Source organism: Callospermophilus lateralis, chromosome 14 (genome assembly GCF_048772815.1).
Source record: "Callospermophilus lateralis isolate mCalLat2 chromosome 14, mCalLat2.hap1, whole genome shotgun sequence".
NCBI classification, from domain to species: Eukaryota; Metazoa; Chordata; class Mammalia; order Rodentia; family Sciuridae; genus Callospermophilus; species Callospermophilus lateralis.
Genome location: NC_135318.1, coordinates 31264704 through 31286418, shown reverse-complemented (window position 1 = coordinate 31286418; position 21715 = coordinate 31264704). Strand labels below are relative to the sequence as shown.

At 36.6% G+C, this 21715-nt stretch overlaps 1 protein-coding gene across 6 annotated transcripts in view; it reads left to right on the top strand.

Moving 5' to 3' along the window:
* The window catches only part of Slc8a1 (solute carrier family 8 member A1), a 356468-nt gene that overhangs the window by 283865 nt on the left and 50888 nt on the right, over window positions 1-21715 (top strand). For 3 of the 6 annotated variants that reach the window (XM_076832589.2, XM_076832593.2, XM_076832592.2), the window contains 3 exons: window positions 12668-12771; window positions 15828-15845; window positions 20369-20437. In XM_076832589.2, the coding sequence (XP_076688704.1) occupies window positions 12668-12771; window positions 15828-15845; window positions 20369-20437 (191 nt within the window). Of the gene's footprint in view, window positions 1-12055; window positions 12163-12667; window positions 12772-15381; window positions 15403-15827; window positions 15846-20368; window positions 20438-21715 lie in introns of all 6 variants that reach the window. The other 3 variants (XM_076832590.2, XM_076832594.2, XM_076832595.2) reach the window with 2 other exon arrangements.

Here is a 21715-nt window from a genome sequence, read left to right as displayed (position 1 = left end):
GCTAATTTCATTGAGTGTCATTTTGTTCATCGAGTGTGATGAGAGGTGAGCTGGAAGATTTCTAATGACAAAGATTGAAATATTTTTATCCTAGACTGAAAAGTAGAGTGTTTGGGAAGGCAAGGACTTCAAGTTTCAGAAATAATTAATGCTATTTTCATGACAAACTTGGGAATGGATAATTAATAGAAGGGCATGAAACATTGGTATTTGCAAATGATTTAGCAAGAGCAATTATTTGTTAGGGAACAAACACAGAGCTTAGCAAGGTAGCCAGAATGACCTTCCAGGGGAACAACATTAGCAGATGAATCATGAAAATTCATCCAGCAAAATGAGCTGACATGTTATTAATGACTGAAGAGATAATTTCTTCTTTTCAAAATGGACATACAAATGTTTCATATCACAGAATTCAGGCAAGAACCTCCAACAGAAAAGAGAGATGGAGAAGGTTACATCTCTGTTAAGAGTGGGAGACTGGGGGCGGGGGTGGTGGTGGTGTTAGACTTTAGGGAAAATAAACACTTCTGAAAGGGCCAACCCCAAGTAGCTCATTCATAGGAAAATATCAAAAGTTCATAATATTTTTTGGCAACTTAATTGAAAGCTAAAACAAACATTTTTAAATGTCACATTGACAGAAGTGTCATCTCTGAGTCCTTGATCACAGACATCTCCCTGTTCACCTCTCATTACTCAGATGAACAAACTGAGACACAAGGAAATTAGTCACCCCTAATCTCCATGAGAGAATTATGGGTGATTATTTCCTTCATTTCAGTACTTGTGAATTTTCAACAATGAAAAAGTGTTTATTTTAATAAACAGGAAAATGCTTTAAGGAAAAGAACGCAGATTCCTTGGAAGCAACGCACATTGTTTTCATCATATTCACTGAAAAAGAACTCAGGAAGTACAGATTTACTAATATGAACTTGTTCATGCTTGCTCCTTCTGGCAGTTGATGAGGTTTCATGTGAACAAGGCCAGAAGGCTTCCAGAAGCAAGTTTAGTTTTGTTTAAGTTATCAGGGAAAGCAAGAACTACAGAGATACATTGAAAATTTGTTTTAAAAATAGGTATGTTGTTAATTTCTACTGCTGTGCACCTTGATATATCACTAAATTAGGTTTACTGAAATATTTTAGCTTCTGTTCTCTTCCTCCTTGCTCTAATAATAATATAATCATTAACTCAGTGAGTGCTTGTGTTACCAGCCTGATGGACTCTTGTGCTCTCTACCAGAAGAGGCAGCTAGATGTACCAATGTAGCTGGAATAAGGCTCGTTATTGGAGGCTTCTGCTACACACAGAGCACTGAGAATGTCAGACTGGCTCAAGCAAAGGACACGGGTGTACAGCTTCTACAGCATCTATCCGATAGGCAGAGACCCAATCTGTTAATGTCATCACACGTGAAGGTGGGGGCTTACTTGCACCTGTGCTGTTCGTCAACATGCTTCTTCATGTCCCAAGTTCCATAACCATCTTCAGACTCCACCTAAGGGTGTGATTGTTTTATGTTAACAAAGTAAAGGTAACTGCAGATTACTTTAGTGACTACTTTATGCATGTGTTTGCCCTTTGCCACCTGAGGTTGCTGCTTATCCTCTGGGAAGACCCCTGATGTTATTTTCAGAACAATGGCAAACTTTGTCCTGTCTCAGTGGGTCTGATTTTAGTGACTTTGTCTGGCCTGACTCTAGCTTCTTGGTATTTCTTCTGACCACATAGTTTCAGAAGGCTAAGCTGACTTTTCAGCCCCTGTCTCCTGGTATCTTATCTTCATTCTATGGCCCTGTAATCTGGTCACCTCTTTTAACTCCAAATCATCCGGTGTATCTGTTAACCCCACAGGACTGAGAGTTAGCTTGCTTGTCTCACTTGCAATGCATTAGATCCTGTCTATTTCCTCATTTAACTCTCTTATCCCCTCAACAACCTTATGATACAGACACCATTATTTCATTTTTATAGATGAGAAAACTAAGGTACAGATTAAGTCATTTCCATGAGATCACAGGCATCTCATTCCAAAAGTCTCAGTTTCTAACTGATACAGTATTGTTCCTTTTCATCATAGAAATAGGTAGCATACATTTAGCACCTAAAATGTGCCAGGCTCTGTGTTAAGCATTTTATATGCATTATTAAATTATGTTTGCAGAAATCAGGTTAAATAAATACTATTTTAACCATCTTTCTGAGCAGAAAATTGAGCCACTGTGGGAGTTGATCACTACTATAGATGCAGGTGGATTTTAAATGGGAAGCAAGAACTCTGCAACCTGACTCCCTCTTCTAAGAAAGTAATTTGGGTCCTTTTGTCCCGTTAATACCATGAAACTACTCTGATCCATGGTCACATTGACATGATTACCATTAATAATTATTTTATTAACAGAAATAAATTAACACTGAAATAATTTAATAGACTTCCTGGAGAGCTTCTGGGATGCCTCTTTAAGATAAACAAAACTGGGCCCAACTTGCTTTTTTAAACCTATTTTCCACTTGATAGTTAATATATATTTTTATTTGTTATTTATTTTTTGAAAGACTAAGTTTCCATTGTGAAATGTAAATCAAAAATTCAGTTTGGAAATAGATAACATAAAGATACAAACATTGGTTGCTTAATATGATATAAATATTAGGTGTAGAATAGAAAAGTGGCACTTAAAAATCATCATCAATTCACTACTTAATGACTTATTTTAGCTATGTTCTAGAAAAATATCTGGCATCCATCTTCATGAATATGCTATACCAAGGCATGCAGAGAAAGATTGGTTTGCTTCTTTATGCTGCGGCTATTACAATGGAAAGGAAAGTAAACAAAAGAAAGAATGAACATTAATTTAAAGACCTAATGTTCATTTCTTGGCATTCTATTTTAAAAGCTGGTGTCTTTCTGATAGAGATGCTTCCCACTTATTCTAGCTACAGTCCTGTAACATTCCAAGAGTGAGATCCTTGTATTGTTTTCCTCAGAAACTTTTTATTTTGAACAAAGAAAACTGACAAAGGAAGAAGCACCAAAGATAGAAATAATCTCTGGAAAGTGTCTGATATCAGCTCAGGAATATTCAGAATATTCAGGTGGAAGAGTGCTTTTGGAAGGGAGGCCAAAGCAACAATCCCTTTGAAATCCAGCAGATCTATTTTATTTTAATTATAAATTCTTATGTGAGGCAGTGGCTAAGTCAGACTGAATAGGCTGTAAAACTGAACTGAAGGTGTTTATGTGCTTAGTTTATACAAACTTTGCCAAGTTTGAGGAATTTGTTAAAACAATTAAGATCTCAAATTATACACAAATAATCTTAAAAATAAGTTCAAGAATACTTATTTGTGTGTGTGTGTGGTGCTGGGGATAAAATCTAAGACTTTCTGCATGCTAAACAGGTGCACTACCACTGAGCTACACCCCCAACCCAGGAATAGCAAATACTTCATCATTTTGCTAAAAGTGCCTCTCTTTTAGGATTTGCACAACTACCAAGCCATAAAAAATATACACCAAGAACGATTTTGCCATATTTTAACATAGAGTCCAATGCTTGATTTACGTTATTTTTCACTGAATGGACGAATTGTCTCAGCATACACACTTAGATAATAAAACCCAGGATCCTTAGCAACTGACCCTCCTTAAGCTGAATTTTATTGACTGAAGAGGAGGAATTAAATGATAAGGTGTAAATTTTATCTGGCACAAAATTATAGTCAACTTTTAAAGCACCCATTTCATTTTCTCTTAGTAAACTTTACTCATGTAATTTTTCTTGGTGGCCTTGACAGGGGAGTGGGCATAAGAATGTTTAGCTTATTATTTATTGAAATAGTAACTCCGGATCTCTGAAGTAGCTCCTCAATTGATCAACCATGTCTTGTAGAGAGACAGAAGTTGCTTACAGGTTTTTCCCTTGAAGAAGCAGCTGAAAATTGAATGCTAAAAGAAGAGAGAGAAACCAACGAGAAACTATTTGCTCCTATTTTGTGTTTGAAAAAATGAATTTGTTGCCATTCAGTTTCAAAAGTGATCAGAGGAAAATAAAATGGGTCATGGTTATACTAGAAAACCCCTACTGCTGTGCTCTCTAAAATCCCTCTGCTCTCCTGGGAACAGCAGGATTTCAGCTGTCTTTACCCCTTGCTCTGCTTGAAGCAATGATTTCAATTACCACTCCATGATACAGAGAGATCAGTGCATGGATGACAAGGCCTCCTGGAGAATTGCTTTGGTTTAGCTACTTTAACAACTCTCATCTTTGTAGTCTATTTAAATAACAGATAGCTCCATCACTATTTATCAGGCTCTGTTTCATAACAGGAGCTTCAAGAAAAGCGGGACTTTGGACCACTCTTTGTATCCAGCTGAATGGGGACCTGGCAGAAGTGGGCCTGGGAAGTTAAACATACTAGCTCAGGGGCTCCCTGCTAGTTCAGGGTTCTGCATTTGGATAATTCATTATATAGGATATGACTCAATAATAGATGACTGTCCCTTTCTTTCCCTAATGCCAAATTGCCAAGCGACTCACCAATCACTTCTTGAATAGGGAATGATAGGGTTAAAACGCACCAAAAATTTAAACCAAGTGATACTAAGGCAACTCACAGCAAACTTATCTCTCCTTGTAGGTAGAGAGTATTAAAGGTTGGCAAGGGTGTTTTAGAGAATGCCTGGGGTGATGGGAAGAAGGATACCAGCTTTGCAAGGGCAGCAGGCATAACCTGTGATTATACTCCATCTCTTTCCTTTTTAAACAAATGCCATGAAAGAAATGCTGCTTCTGAGATTTTCACTTTTTTAAACTTTTTTTATACCAGGCCTAAGGTAACAGAAATGCTTACGTGTCAAAGTATAACATCAATGGTACTTGATCCTGGAGGGGACAGAGCATCCCATGAGAACTGTGAAGAAAGGAATGGATTGAGGGCTAGTGGAGCTGACAGACACAGCAATGGCACTCAGCTCTGATGTCAGTGGTTTGCTGTCTCATGACATGCAGCACCCTAGTTTTCTGTTTGGCAGTACTAGCAAAATTTGAAACCTCTGTTGAAAACTTCAAATGTTTTCTCACCCAAGGAAATGGCCTTTTCTAAAAACTATGATTTATTTTAAAATTAAAAAAAAAATAACAGCTCTATCTATTCAGATAAAATTCACATGGTATAGAATTCAATCCATTTAAAATATACAATTCAGTGGATTTTAGTATATTCTCACAATTGTGCAACCATCAAAAATCAATTTTAGACATTTTATCACCCCCAAATGATATCCCATATCCATTACCTCTGCCCCCTCCATTTGTCCCCAAACCCCTACTAGGCAACCACTGATCAAGTTCTGTCTCTGGATTTGCCTATTCTGGATATTTCATATAAAGGGTATTATACAATATATAACCTCCATATCTGGCTTCTTTCACTTAGCAGAACTTTTCAAGTTTTGTCCATGTTGTAGCATGTATCAGTAGCTCATTCCTCTTTATTCTATTGTGTAGATATAACATATTTTGTTTGTCCATTCATCAGCTGATGGACATTTAGGCTCTTTCCACTTTTGAGCCATTGTAAATAATGTTCCTATGAATATTTTTGTGCAAGATTTTATTGTGGACATGTGTTTTAAATTTTCTTTGGCATATGCCTAGAGGTAGAATCACTGGGTCACATGACAACTCTTACTTTTAAACTTTTGAGGATTTTTTCAAAGTAGCTGCTGCATCTACCATTTTATATTCTTATCAACACTATGTGAAGATTCTAATTTCTCTTCATTTTCACCAATATTTTTTACTACTTGTCTTTTTGATTATAGCCATCCTAGTGGGTGTGACTTGATGTCTCATTGTCACTTTAACTTGCATTTCTCTGATGGCTAATAATGCAGAGCATCTTTTCATTCATGTTATTGGCCATTAGCTTCTCTCCTTTGGATAAGTACCTATTCAGATCTTTGCCCATTTGGGGATCAGGATGTCATTTTAAATTTCAGAGTTTCTCCTGAAGCTTTTCACGTCAGGTATACCATGGATCGTATTTATATCTGATGACTCATTCTGTTGCTGGGTTCAGATGTGGTTGATCTAGGTCATGGCTCTCTTGAGTGGGAATTGGTGGCTTTCCTGTGGAAGATTGCAGTCCCACAACATGGTCTTTCATTGAAAGGCTCAGAGGCTCTCTGTGGGGATGGAAGGGAAGATAAGGCATAATTACCCTCTATGGCAATTGACTTTCATAGTTTTGTTTACTTTGCAGATGTAACCACTGTTGTGAAAAAAAAAAAAAAAAAAATCACCAGAGTTCCTATCACTTTCTTAAGGAAATTACTCTGCATGAGTGTAAACTCTGCTGCCTGAATGCTAAAGGTGTTTTCTCACCTATGCTATTAAGGTTGCCTGCTGAGACCAGCACTTCCTGAAAGGAGAAAACAACTTCAAGTACAGGATACAATCCAGGAAAGAACACAGTGAAGGACAAAGCAAAATGTTTCCCCTGCATTTCCACCTAGATCACTAACGCAATCTAAAATTTAGTTTGACTATGGCTTTCTCAAAATTCTTTCTATTATTTATTTAATGCATTCTTTTAAAGATCTGGACATACATGCTGGTAATGCATTAGCCATTTCCCAGTCCTGGCTGCCATTAAAATCACCTGAAAAACTTTTTTTAAAAACTATATTCATGCTGGGTACCCAAACAAAAGCATTCATTTAGCTCATCTGGAGTGGACCCACGCATTTATAGTTTTCAGTGCTCCCATGGGTGATGCTAACATGCAGACAGTTCTGAAATACAAACTCTACTCTATCACTAGTCTTAATTTATAATTATATTAAACCTAATAAAAGAACCCATTAGCCCTTCTATCAGTACTTCTTGGGCTTCAACATGCATAGGAATCATCTGGGAATCTTGTTAAAATGTAGATTCTGATTCCATGGGTCAGGGATAGGCCTAAGCTTTGGCAATTCTAACAAGCAACCCCGGTAAGGCTGAGGCTGCTGGTTAGCTACTCAAAGTCCTCAAGGTTAGTGAGCCTCTAAGGGTTTATGACACTTTTCATTAAACCTGCATCTTCTTAAGGATTTAACTTTCTAAGGTGACCATTATGGAATATAATATGTACTGCAATCCTTTCAAAAAAAGAATTGAAAGTCTATTTTTGTTCATATATATAGGCGGGCTTTGTTAATATAAAACTAAATAAATCTCTGTATTAATTTGAAATAATGATCTAGATTTTTTTAAGTGGTCATTAAAAAAACTGTGCAGTTGAATGAATAAGGGAGCTGATGGTTGATTGACGGTCACATGATTGAGGTAGTGGTCCTTGAAGCTAGTCACGTTGTGACCTTGGAAGTTAATGAGAGTCATTGTTTTCTCTGTAAATTGTAGATAGTAATTATTATTTCTGTAGCTGTTAGAATAATCTACCCATGTGTTGGAACCTTTGAAGAACTGCAACCTGTCCATCATTCTATTGACCTCAGAGTATGCCTAAAGGAAGTTCTTAAAAACAAACCAAACAAAAAAGCCATTGCAGCGCCTAAATATGTGCAATCCTGGCTCAAATCTTTTGTGTAGGGATTTAGAAAGGAGTCTTCTCTCTAATCCTCCAGCTCATCTTTTTCTTCCAACATCAAGGAGAGTCTTAGGGATAAGAAACTCTTGTAGGACAAATTGAGGCTTAAATTGAAAAGGAGACTCTGTTACCACTTCACCTTAATAATGAGAGACTAAAATAAAGTTTGAAGAGATTTTCTTTTTCCATCTCCACTCATGAAACTGGGTCTTTCTTTCCTTCCTCACTGAGTAGTGCCTGAATCACCACTAAATTTAAGGAGTCTTTCTTAGTCTGTTTGAAGCTCTTGGGTCCTTGGAGACCTACCAGATGAGAGAAAGATTGAAAAGTAAAGTGTAGATGTTGGTTTGGTATCCTCACATGAAAGGTGCTGCAAAGATCAAAAGAAATGATCAGTATTTTTCCACTAAATAATTTTATCTTTCTTAACTAATGTTTTTCTAGAAATGGAATCAAAATGTACTTCCATAAAATTTTTGGCCATATTGAGAAATATTTTAATGCTGTCATAAGATTTGAAACTTGCTTTGCTATTTTCCAGAAAAAAAAATTATACTGGTACAATGTTCAACTTTAAGTAGTTATATTAAAAACTGAGTTTTCATTATCTTCTTTGTAATAATTGTGATGGTTAAAAGAGCATGACACCAGTTTTCCTATTTTTTCCTTATCAGTGCAATAATAATACAGGGGTCATACTTGGATGAAGAGCCCATCTACCCAACAGTTTCAGTCTTTTTTATTGTTGTTGTTAACCTGTCAGTTTAAGGAAATAACAACAGCTATCTGACTGCTTCACTGTGGGTGAACAGAACAGCCATCATGGATGTACGTTATGAGGGAGATGGAGTTCCTTTGACATGGGATTGGTGTGATGATGAGGCCCGCTGAAGGATCTTCAAGTTCCCTCAGTCCAGGAGATTTTCTTTCTACTGTAGAAGTGTGAGGAACAGAGGCATACCTCTGCCTTTTATCAACCCAGTATACCTGGAGTCCTCATCAAACCAACCCCATCTTGTGTAACATCTGCTGTGATGGAAGAAGTGGCAGTAGAATTTTCTTTATCCATTAGGCTCTGGAAGGTGAGAAGAAGGCATCCCAAGGATGTGTTCCTTTAAAAATGACATTGGTTCATTCATCCTTACTTGGGGAAAAAATAATTCCATCCAGATGCAAATGATAACACTACCCTGACTTCTAGGTTTACCTCTCTTGGTTAAGAGGGCTAGTTCATAAGGACTGATTGCTTCATCCTGCCACTTTAGATCGACTGAAATGTCCTTTAAAAATCATGTTTCCTATTAATAGATTTACTGTGCAAGAGAAGCTAAATCAATATATAATTTAATGGCTCCTCTTGTCAGGGGCATTATTGATTCCATTACTGATGACTTTAAAATGATATGCCATTATGCAAATGCCATCTATTTTAGATATCTTTACAAGGCACCTACAGATGTACTTTTTTCTTCATCTTTAATTTGCCTGTCTCATGATTATCAAATACTGGAATATTTCTGAAGATTATGAGCCTAGTGAATACTGATACTCCAGATAAAATATAAATGCTTATTTTTGTTATACAAACAAATTATATGGGGCTGTATAACTCTCACGCTTATCACTTCTCAAAGTATAGAAAATAAAATTATTACAACAATAGAGAATTAAATTCTATTATATTCTCCAGAGATTAGAAACAATATTTTGTTTAGTTGTTTCTGTTCATTTGTGAATAAGTGGTTATATCACCCAGGGAGCATAAAACTTACCTGTACACTCATCCCACTGGTAACACTATTCAATCATCCCAGCTTTGCTTTCTTTATTTCTATAATCAATGAAATAGGAGACACAGGGTGGGCTAGGAATACACACTGGTATCACTCTTTTCAACTACCACAGTGATACAAAATAGGTTAGGAAAACTTACTTATTTTTATGTAAATACTTAAACAATGTATTTTAAAGTTGATTTTTTTGAAATCTAGCAAAGCAGCTCTAAGTCTTATAATAACATTAAAGTATTTCTCAATATGGCCACATATTTTTATGGTTCACTTTCTAGGGGGAAAAACACATCTGGTTAAAAAAGATGAAACGTTTTTAAGTAATACAATAAGAATGTTGCAACATGACTCTCACAATGAGGTGTCTCAGTTCAATGCATCCCATGATAAAATGCCTTGACAATGAATGTTGAGCTATCAGTCCCAAGGTGAGTAGTATGGCCTTTCATACTCCTCACTCCCTTGGTCTTGTATGCTGGTAGCTTCAGTAAAGATGTGCAATTACACTTTTTTGGGGGGTGGGAAGGTGTACCAGGGATTGAATCCAGAGTCATTCAACCACTGAACCACATCCCCAGCCCAATATTGTATTTTATTTAGAGACAGGGTCCCACTGAGTTGCTTAGTGCCTTGATTCTGCTAAGGATGGCTTTGAACTTGTGATCCTGCTGCCTCACCCTCCCAAGCCACTGGGATTACAGTCATGCATCACTGTGCCCAGCTTCAATTATACTTTTAAGATCTCAAGACAGTAAGGTAGAAAGTAATACCTAAAATGCATAAATTTTAATAACAAAGAGACATTTGTTAGGTTTTGTAGGGTAAATTTGATCGAATTTATAAAATCAAATTCAGTTCTGAAATAGAAAGTATAATCACATGTGTCCTCTTAGCTTTTTTCAATATTTTATATTTTTCAGATATGAACAAATAATTAACTATCTCAAGTTAGTCAGGCCAAACTGATTTTTAAAACATATACAAAATAAATAGGTGAATTCCAGAAACTTAGTTCTAAATTTTAGACAGGAACTGTTCACAGTATACATGTACTTGGACTTTTTTGTACTTCATTTATAGTTTTCTAGAATAAATGATTATTGCTTTTGTCATTTATAACTGTTAATCTAGTATTAGTCTTTGAGGAAAGAGTTGAGAGAGAAAAGGCACTCTCAGGAGTTCCCACTTCTTAGGAGCAAGAACTCAGGACTTTAGCATCATGCAGCAAGATCTGGAGCTGAGGAAAACAGAGTTATATTATGAGGCTCCAAAAACCAGAATCAATCACTTGATTTCACTTCTACAATGCTAAGCCAAGAAAGCACGACTTCAACATTTGCCCATTGGGGGTTGGAAAAAAACAAAAGAATTAAAAGCAACTTCTAACTTCACACTAGAAAAGATGTTCTTAGCATGCCTAAGTCTAAATGAAACTTGAAGTCTTTGATCAATAAAATAAAAACAAGACAATAAACCACTTTCCTTCCCGAAGACCTAGAAAACTCAACCAAGATTAAAGAATGTTCAGACCATTAAAACTTTGTGTCTATACAGACATATTGTTGCAAAAACTATAATCAGAAGTGGTTTGGGCCAGTATTCTTAATTATTTTTTCAAAGAATAATCAGCATCTGAGAACTTTGAATATGCTCTAATACAGGTCCTTAATTACTTAAAAGATAACAATAGATTTATTCATTTTCAAAGTCATGGAGGCTTACTGGAAGTTGGAATTTGCATAATAGTTGCATTTGTCCTACCTGCCTGTCTGTCAATCACAGCTGTAGGAACACAAGGCAGAACTGCTAGAGGCTGGGTTATTTGAGAAACTCTTTTCCCAACGCCTTGGTGTTTCTCTCCCATAGGTAGAGTTTGAAAGTAGTATAAATGGTATGTATATTCAGTGAAAGTCAAAACTCAACTTTGGGAGAAATGAAAATAACTACAATAGCACAAGTCTTCCCCACCCACATCACTGCCACCCCACTTTCAAAACAGCTGTTTTGAGGCCACAGCTTCCATCTTTAGAAAGACAAACAAAACATGAATAACTTCCTGTTGTGCTTGAGGTGGAAAATCTGCTTAACCTGAATAAGAGTTAGATTCTAGGACACTGGGTGGAGTAAAAGACTTAATATTTTCTTTTGTGACGCTTCTGTACATTTGTTATTTTAATAAATTTTTATGATACAAAATATTTTGCTTGGAAATATCAGAAAAGCACGGTGAAAGAAACAGTGACCCATCGGCCTATTGCTCAGAGATTAACTCTGTTAAAATTTTGTTGTGATTTATTGACTTATTCTAAAGGAATGAATAGCAGGACACAGCTCAGATAACCTGATGGTTAAGGCATTTCTTAAATAAATATATTTTCCTTTATTACTGTGATATGTATTTTTGTGCTTTTCCTTTTCATGATGATGATAACTTATTAGTACTGAGTACTATATTGTCCAAATTAATTCCGTGGCCCTGGGCAGAGAGATATGCATTGGGTAGCTTTTTTAGTCTTTCAGACCTGCTGATATCCATTCTTGAAGAAAAAACTCAAAAGTACAGACATTTCTCAATTGTGTTAACTTTGCTTTCCTCTTCTCTATGTTCCTTCTCTTTCCTCTTCCCCTTGTTCGTCAATTTCTATTCTTCTCTATTTCAGCAAAACAATATCAGTCAAGGTAATTGATGATGAGGAGTATGAGAAAAACAAGACCTTCTTCCTTGAGATTGGAGAGCCCCGCCTGGTGGAGATGAGTGAGAAGAAAGGTGGGGGAGCTGCTCCAGGGCTGAGCCCTACAGCTTCTGCTGGCCTGTGCCTCCCTGGATGCCTGCACTCTTCAGAACATGACTTACAATGCACACATCCCTCCACCTCTGTAACAGGGCATAGATCTCACGCTGGGCTGCAGTGGGCCGGGTCTAAAAAATTACTGGCCAGTGCAGTCAATCAAACCTCCATTTCTGGGAAAACTGATACAGATGCTAGGCAATGTTAAAAATGAAGCCAGATTTCCAATTTACCTTCCTAATTTGGGGTACCCTAGGGACTGCTAACCCAAGCAGGAAGAATTCATGCAAGGGATGCATAAGCACAGAAAATTCAATGGGGGCCAGCTGAGAGCACCAAGATGCCCTTTTACATACGTCTGGAGGTCCATGTGCTGCGAGTTCTCCCTCCATAACATCACAGTAACATCCAGCTTGGTGGACATCTAGAGCATGAGCGTGTGACTCCAACCATTTGTTTTGCCTTTGTCTTGTGTTCCCACAGGAAGATCATTACCATTAGAATATATGACCGTGAGGAATATGAGAAAGAGTGCAGTTTCTCCCTTGTGCTTGAGGAACCAAAATGGATAAGAAGAGGAATGAAAGGTGTGAGAGTATACAAAGACATACCAGCGAGAAATTGTACTCTTCTCTCTCCGTGTCTCCCTACTCTCACACTTAACTCTCTCCTCTTCCTCGGCTTCCAAGTACTAAACTCCATTGCCTCTGAAGCTTTAGCAGGTTCATTTCCCATCCCTAACCCACAAGTGCACTAAGCAGTGCCCGTTTTCCACAGGAAATGTGGACTAACCTTGATTGCAGTCAGGTTTCATAAATACTAGATATTTCTGGATTTCAGAAACGATGATGTTAAAGAACGTGCTTACTTTTTCACTAGGTAAAGTTCATTCTAAAACGTGGCTACAATTATACATCTCCCCTAAAACGATAGTGATAAAGACTGTTTTATAGCTCCTCAATCGTGCCTCAGTGAAGCTGGAAGAAGAAAAACAGTACTTCATGCCTATTAGTGGCAACAAAGGAGTCTAAGGGCAACTAATAAGAAATTTCAGAAGAATTCAATTATTAGGCTTCTGTAAAAAGAACACAGTTTTTTTTAAACAAACTAGTAAGAACAAAGATCCTTAAAGAGTAATGTTACCCATATTCAAGTGGTCATTTTGGCATTTTTTATATTAAATATGACAATTAAAAGGTGCCATACATAAGAAACTGTAGTCATATACATTTTGCTTTAGATGGAAAGACATGGTCCTTTGGTAAAACTTTAACCCTGGCTTAAGGTCTATATAGCCTTATGTTCTAAAATCTTTTGATCATTATAGAATTAATATATTTTGATTTGTCTAGTAAAAAGAAAAATTAAGCAGCAGTATCCGTATAACTCTATTTTGATTATTCATAAATATTGTTGTAGAAAATATTTGAAAAGGGAGCCAATTTTCTTTCCTATCATTGTTTCATATCTATTTATATGGCCTAGATTTGATAAGGGTAAACAGCAATTTTATTTCAGCCTTACATATAATCTTTTATTGTGAAATAACACTAGGACTCCCTATGATTATCCTTTTAACAGTGGCCATATTAAAAAAAAAAGTCCTGTTGATTCAACTGCATGTGTAAAATGAGCATACCACATGCTAATGATTCTTATTATTTATATATACACAATTGGCAAGAGCAGTGTAAAAGATGATTAGATGAACAACACTGCAAGAAGTTTTTACTTTTACATGTAAAGGAAAAAATAAAATTCACAGGACTTATTCATATATAGAACCAACATTTGGGGAAATTTAATTTCACATTTATGAGAACTCACTGACCTCAGGGTCCCTTAGGTTATTATTATTATTTTTTTTTTTCTTGAGGGCATGTCCCTGACCTAATCAAGCTCAAAATGGCAATGGAAGCCTTTGGAACGGTGGATAAAGGAGCACTTGGGACCCATTTGAATGCAGCTCATTTAATAAGTTCCATAGGCAGTAAGCAGAAGGAGAAGAGACTTCATAAAATTGTGCTGATGTCTTACAAAGATGGGATCAAAAATGCCTCATTAACATCCAGAGAAAAGCACTTAGTTCTAAATGTATTCCTCCACAGAGCTGTCTTTTATCTCAAGGAAGAGCATCTTGGATACAGCTCTTTCAATTGTCATTTTAGTAAAATATGCCTTCGTGTGAAAGCAAATTAAAATTCCTTGATGGCGCTACCCAGTTTCTTGCCGCCAAGTGGATTCTTATCACTATAAATAAAATTACTGACTTGTTATAGAAAGTGCCCTCTAAGGCCACTACCATTACTGAGAAAACTGGGCCTAAAAGAGCAATTGTAACATTTCTATCTACAGCTCAGAAAGCCATTTATATTTAGCCAGGTAGCTTTTACTAAAATAAAGTACTGCCATCCAGACCGGGTTTAAAGGATATAACCTCAAAGAAAAATTATTTGCTTCCTCCTCCCTCCCTGCCCTGTCAGTTTCTATGGAGTTCCATATCCACTAGAAATATCCTGTTATCTAATCTTGTGCAGAAGTCACTAATGAGGACACACAAATAAGTATCAATTCCTGTGATTCTTAGGATTTAAGAGTTTTTTAAACTTTAACAATCCATGGGGACCAAAATATCATCCAAGTAGCATGTCCAGAAAGAGGGCTGTACCAGAAAAGGGGGTCAGAGTGTCCTGGCAGGCAGGGAAGTCTAAGGGAACATCTTAGGATCTTGTATCTGTTCTTGCTGATTAAAAGGTATGATACCTGAGATCCTGGATCACTAGACTCCCAAATGCTGTATTAATTCCCAGGCAACATTTAATGAGGAAAACAACTTTGAGTCAAGCAAAGGATTAACTTCATTTAACTTTCTACTATATTTTGTAGATATATACACTGTGTGTAAGCATATATAGTAGAAATGTCTTGTTAAATGTAAAAAAAAAAAAAGATAAGGTGATTTTTTTTTTCCCCCATCAATCACACACATTTACAGAACTATTTGTTTGGATCTCTAATTTGGAAGTACTCCCAACACCACATGTGTACCCTTGGGTGCACCAAATTTTTAGCAGTGGTTTTTTTTTTTAACCACTCTAATCAGATCTGCCTGGATTTCTTTCTGCTGATATTCCTCTTACTTTCATTATTCATCTGGTCTCTTATTCTGTGTTTGTCTTTGTCTGTTTCCTTCACAGCCCTGTTATTGAATGAGCTTGGTAAGCACTTCATTTCTTGCATTTCCTTTCCATTTTTCTGGGTTATTTTCCATTTCTGTTAGGTAATATAGTAGCTCTCTGATTTTTATCTCTATTGAATTGCTAACAAGGTTGTTGTTTAGGGCCATTGGCCTCATTTTAGTTAGAGTCAAATAATTTATATTACATTTTTAATTTAGTATTAACTTTGAAAACCATAGATTTCTTAGATATGCCTCAGAATTAACTTTATGCACTAAAATTCCACAATCTTAAAGGAATTAGTGATTCCATCATGAATGGATGTTTTCATATTTGTAATTGGGAATATAATTTGGTAAATTTCCATTACCTCGGGTGGGTTGTCAGATAGTCAAATATCACTGGTATATGTTATCCAGAGTGTAATTTAAATTGTAACATTTATTTATTTTTTTCTTTTTTAGGTGGCTTCACAATAACAGGTATGAATTTTAATGTCTAATATTACCTATCTTTTTTACTGTCTGTTCCTAATATGTTACTATTTTTAAAAATTAATTTCTTATTTTTATTTGCTTTTAATAAAGGAAAATACCTGTATGGTAAGAGTATTTTTTTTTTCAAGTTCCCATTTTTCCCCAAATACTCTAAAAATCAAACCCAACCCACATCTTATGTAACCTGCATTAACATTGAACTATGGCACTTGGTGTGCTCTTGCTGATTTTTCACATTTAACATTTTATGAATTAACATGTGTGTGTGCTATGTTTCTTTGTATGAAAATTCATTTACATTTTGACACCTAGCCAAATTACAGATGCTCACATAGCATTGATAATGTGCAGTACACTCAGATAGATGCCATATATAGAACTAAAGTAAGCACAATTGCTGTCCTCGAAAAAAACATTGGAGGTGACAAGGTGGTCCAATCTTAGGATACTATTAATAGATAGAGCCAGGCTAGGAGAGAACTGAGGAGTTCCTTCCCTTTAACCTACTACATCAATCTGAACCCCTCTTTGGGGACTTAGTTCTAATATTAATAACATGGTAAATGATATTTCTGCTGCTTGAAATGTATCTCACTTGAAGTGCTCTATAAAAATTCAAATGCCAGTCAGAAATCTTTAGATTCTTAAATTGGAACTGATATCAACCTGTGTTGATCACATTATTTAGCACAACTCTAAAGCTATTTTATTGTGTACAAATTAAAGATATTCCCCCACAGTATCTTACTTTGACCCTAAATATCTTCTTACCTTTACAGAATTATCTATGCAGATATAAAAGGAGAGGAATATCAAACGGTAGTTTTAATTTATCTGAAGCTGCAGGTTGAAGATATATCTCCAGTGGCCTTTTTTGATATAATGTACAAATATAAAACTTTTCCAATTTCTTATGCAGCTATCAGAATGTTTAAGTCAGAGCTGAACAAAAGCATTTATATGGAAATATTATTAAGATCTCTTTTAATGAAAACACAGTTGTGGGTGTTGTGGTTATTATAAACCATTGTTAGTGTTAATTCATGAACACATAGTTTCAAATTGATTGTATCCAAAATGGGACCTCATAAATATAGGCAATTTCACATGGACTGTTGCTCTCCACTGCTTCTCTAGATACAACATTTGACCATAAAATGATTCACAGATTCTCAGAAACACAGAAATTTAAAAGGATAAAAACGTTAAACAGGAAAAGTCCTTATATAGGAGTCCTTAAATCTGATTCATTTGAAATTTCCCCAGGTCATATCTCCCCATTTCTGCACCACTGAAGTTACTTATGAATCCAAGTGCAGGAATTTACATTTATTTTTAAAAACTTCAATTTTCTTTTGCTCATCTCATCATTTTAACTCTTTGAGGTCTTCTTGGAAGTATTCTGATTCTGTCACCCTGGATGAAACAGTTTCCCTTGAGAGCTATGAGGATAGTAGAAATTTGGCAAGCCAGCCTTTTGACTTTATGGAAATAATTATTTCCATAAATTAGTTCCATAAAGTTAATCATTGTAGGAAAAAAATATATATATCATATATATATACACACACACACATACTATATATATATATATATATCTTTTTTTTGGTACTGGAGATATATACATAAAAGATATATCTTTTTTTTGGGGGGGGGTACTGGAGATTGAACCCAGGGGCACTTAACCACTGAGCCACATCCCCAGCCCTTTTTTATATTTTATTTGGAGACTGGGTCTTGCTGAGTTGCTTAGGGCCTTGCTAAGTTGCTGAGGCTGGCTTTGAACTAGAGATTCTCCTACTTCAGCCTCCTGAGCTGCTGGGATTACAGGCATGCACCACCTGGCTCAAAATTATATATATATATTAGCGCACCTTCAATCCTATGCAGCCTGATAGTGAGATCTTAACTAAGACTCTTAGAGTCAAGCAAGTGGATTGGGGAGGAAGCAGAAGAGAGGAAAAGGGAAGATACTAAGGAATGAAATTGATCAAATTATGTTATATTTGTGTATGAATATGGCATAGTGAATCTCACACTTTGATGTATAACTATAGTGTACTGATGAAATTTTTTCAAATCTGGGGAGAATAGAATGCCTAGTTAAAATGCATTGATGTTTTCAGATAGTCTCCTTTTTTCATAATCATTGAATATGTTAGAAGTTCACTTTTAGGGCCTGCCTTTCATGTACTGTGAACAATCCTCCCTTTTAGTATCTCAGGTAATAAAATCCTGATGTTCTTTTGCCAGAAATGTTTCCTATCAAATTCTATCAAAAATCTACCCGGCAATGTTCAATGTTTCTTCCCTTAGCTGCCTAACATCCTAGATGACAGAATCATTTTTTCCAAATTTTCTTTCATTTCAAGTCATTCACTAAGTCCTTCCTTATGACTGAAATAAGAATCTGAAATAGCATTTTTTTCTATTGCTACTATTTCCTCCCAAGACTCAAAATGAATACAGTTATGACAAGAGAATGTTCTAGAACTCTCTGAGAATTTCTATGTTGGCCTGTCCATTTCTACTTAGGTAGACACTGTCTCACTTTACATTACCCTACTTCCTCTGAAAAAGACCAGAATGTCCAGGATTCACTCTTTACCAATGCCCCCGAGGAAAGTTCTAAAACTTGGGCCTATACAATGAGAAAAGCAGAGTTAAGCCCTAAAGAGCTTTTCTTTGAAGTTGGTTTGAGGCTTTGAAGTCAAGGTTTTGAGACGAAGGGAAAGTAGAGAAGAATTAATCTAGCCCTTAGACTGGCCTGCAGCTTTTACGAGGACTTGTACAGCTAAGCGCGAATGTCTAAATTTGAAGCAGGCTATATGGAAATTGAAAAAGCAATTTGGTCCACAGCCTAATGCTAATATTTTAGAGATCTCATTAGTGTTGGACATAAAGTGGTAGAAGTATTTTTGGAATTTGCAAATCTTTACCTGTTGTTTTGGACCTCGCCTCATTGAAAGGCCCTTGTTTAGATCTATGATCTCATTCCCCCTTGACCTTCCAGTTGTTTTGATAACAGTCTGTACATTATAGCTCATTAGAGTTTGTAATGAATATCATTTTATCACCATTCTTATGGTTTTTATTGTTCTTACTTCGAGAGGAGGTGAAAAGTTCAAAGATATTAATTATTCTACCCCAAATCACCCTTTCAAGACTTAGAGCCAGGCCCTCTGACTTTAAGTAAAAAGCCATGAAATGATTGTCCTAACCACAGCATTCTATTTCCTCCCTCCAACCCCTTTATTTCTACCTGCATCTTGAAATTACACATTGAGCCCCTTTTTAATCTAAAGCCCAGCTATGTCTTGTAAATACCATCATTATGAATTCCAGTCAAATGAAACAAGTGAGGGAGACCCCAAAAAGGGGAAAATAAGCACATATATATATATATATATATATATATATATATATATATATATATATATATATTTAAGAAAATTCAGCACTCTGGCTCAATATGAAGATAAAGAGGTATTTTTTTTGTTTTCCTTAACACTTCTAAGTCTTGTAGCTATAGAATTTCCTAATTAAAATTATATAGCACCCAATATACCACTTTAATATTACTCCACCAATCCTATTATGCTCATGTAACAGACTTAATAAGGTACATGTCTTTCTAAGGAAGTCAAACTATGAAAATTCTAGCAGTTGGAAACACTTCCATCACTCCAATTTATAGATTAGACGAACAAAGCCCTTCATGTTTGCTTCATTTTACATTCGAGAAGATTGAGTCTCCAGGAGGAAAAATGCCTTGTCCAAGTTTACATGGCAAGCACATGCAGACCTGGCACTCAGTTCTAGGTCTCATGACTCCCAGGTCAGTTCTGGGTAGCTCATGGTTGAAGAAAATAGCAGGTGATCTGGTAACCAATTGAACTAGGAATTCAATGAAAATCCATGACCTGGTTAATCCAACGGGTGCCGTAATGATGACTTACCTTTAGGAAATTGGCAAGTGTGAGTAGCATTCTCCTAATCGGACTGCTCTAGAAACAAATGCAGTAAGCATGTTCCCAGATGTTGTTCCCCCTCAAACAAACCTGTGACATAGAGCAGATAATATTATCAACAGTTTATATGTGGGGGAAACTAGAGAAATGGCCTAGTCAACTCATAGTGTTGGCACTCATAGGCTTTAAAAACAACTGTCAATGTATCAATGCTTTCTGTTGTTTCATGATGCCTCTGGAAGCAATCATTTGAAGAACCTGGATTCTTCATTTCACAGAGCTGCAGGAATACGGCCATACCCCTTACCATGGGGCATGCACTTGCCCCCATCTGTGGGCTGTAACCTCCATCAGTTACTACCAGAGCTCCCTCCTGTTACCTGTAAAGGGGTGACCTACAACTACTCAAGCCCTAAACTAACATTGCTTATAGTGTGTGCTTCTGGGTATGTGGTTTACTTTACTAATTCCACAAATCTCTGATAGCAAACCAATTGTAATCCATTCTGCTGATCTTTTTGCCTATCCTTTTGCTAGGCCAACCTGTCTTCAGGAAAGTTCATGCTAGAGAACATCCGATTCCCTCTACTGTAATCACCTTCGCAGGTACTCATTTCATTATAGTCCTTGGAAACCACAGCCTTCAAGTGTTCTTTGGGTCTGTAGATTCATGTGGTTTTGCCCTGTCCCCTCTAAAGCATTACTAGGTAATGCAGTGGCATCTCTGGAAGCTGGGGATGCCATGGTTTACCAACAAAACCCAACCACATCAGGGCAGAACAGAAGACCAGTAGCATAGAGGTGGCAGCATAGACCTATAGAGAATGTGATCCAGTGGCCTCTCCAGTTTCAATATTCCATATTTCTCACCAACATCTCTTCTTACCCAGGAGTCGAGTCTTTCATCCCAACTATCATAAAATTTCTTTAAAATCCAAGCCATATTTCTTCCCAGATCCTGAATTTCCTCATGAACAGATGATAGTACATATGTGGGGTTTCTCCTTAGAAGAAATGAAGGAGCATTGACAGAGTGATGAGGGGATTATGCAACTCTACCAGATTTACTCTAGGCTTAAGCTGGATATCATCTCCCGGAGCTGAGTCTCTGGATGAGAACAGGGATTTTGCTTATCCATCATCACTGTTGCCCATCTCTAGCCATGATGGCAGAAGCACTTCTAGGGACTTTTCCTCAACCTCACAGCCCACATCCCATCCAATAATCATGAAATCCAGTCCTGACTACAAAATTGTTCCAGAAATTTCCTCAAAGAAATAGAACTATCAATGTTTGGAAGCTCCCATTAAAGAGACCAGCCAGACTGTCGAGTGACCACCGCTTTGAGACTTGTCACTACATTTCTGAATGAAGAACCCAAAGAGTATTGAGCAAAGTGTTCTACTGCTGGCTTTGTCCCCCTTTCCCAATTCCACATCGTTTGTTAATTTTTCAGTCAGTATTTCCATTGCTGTGATCAAAAGGAAAAGTTTATTTGGCACTCGTGGTTTCCGAGGTCTCAGTCCACATGGCTGACTTCATTGCTCTGGGCCAGAGGAGAGGAAGGACATGTCAGAGCATGTCAGAACATCACCCCAGGAAGCAAAGAGCTCTCCTCTCACCAAGGACAAATATAGACCCCAAAGATATGCCCCAATGACCAACTTCCTCGAGCTATAGCCTGCCTGCCTATGGTTACCACCCACTTAAGCCTTATCAGGGATTAATGCACTGATTAGGTTAAGACTTTCATAACCCAATCATTTCACCTCTAAACTTTCTTTCATTGTCTCACACATGAGCTTTTGGGGGACACCTAATATCTAAACCATAACAGTTAAGATAAAAAATTATGACTATACCAAAGAATGTCAATAATAGTT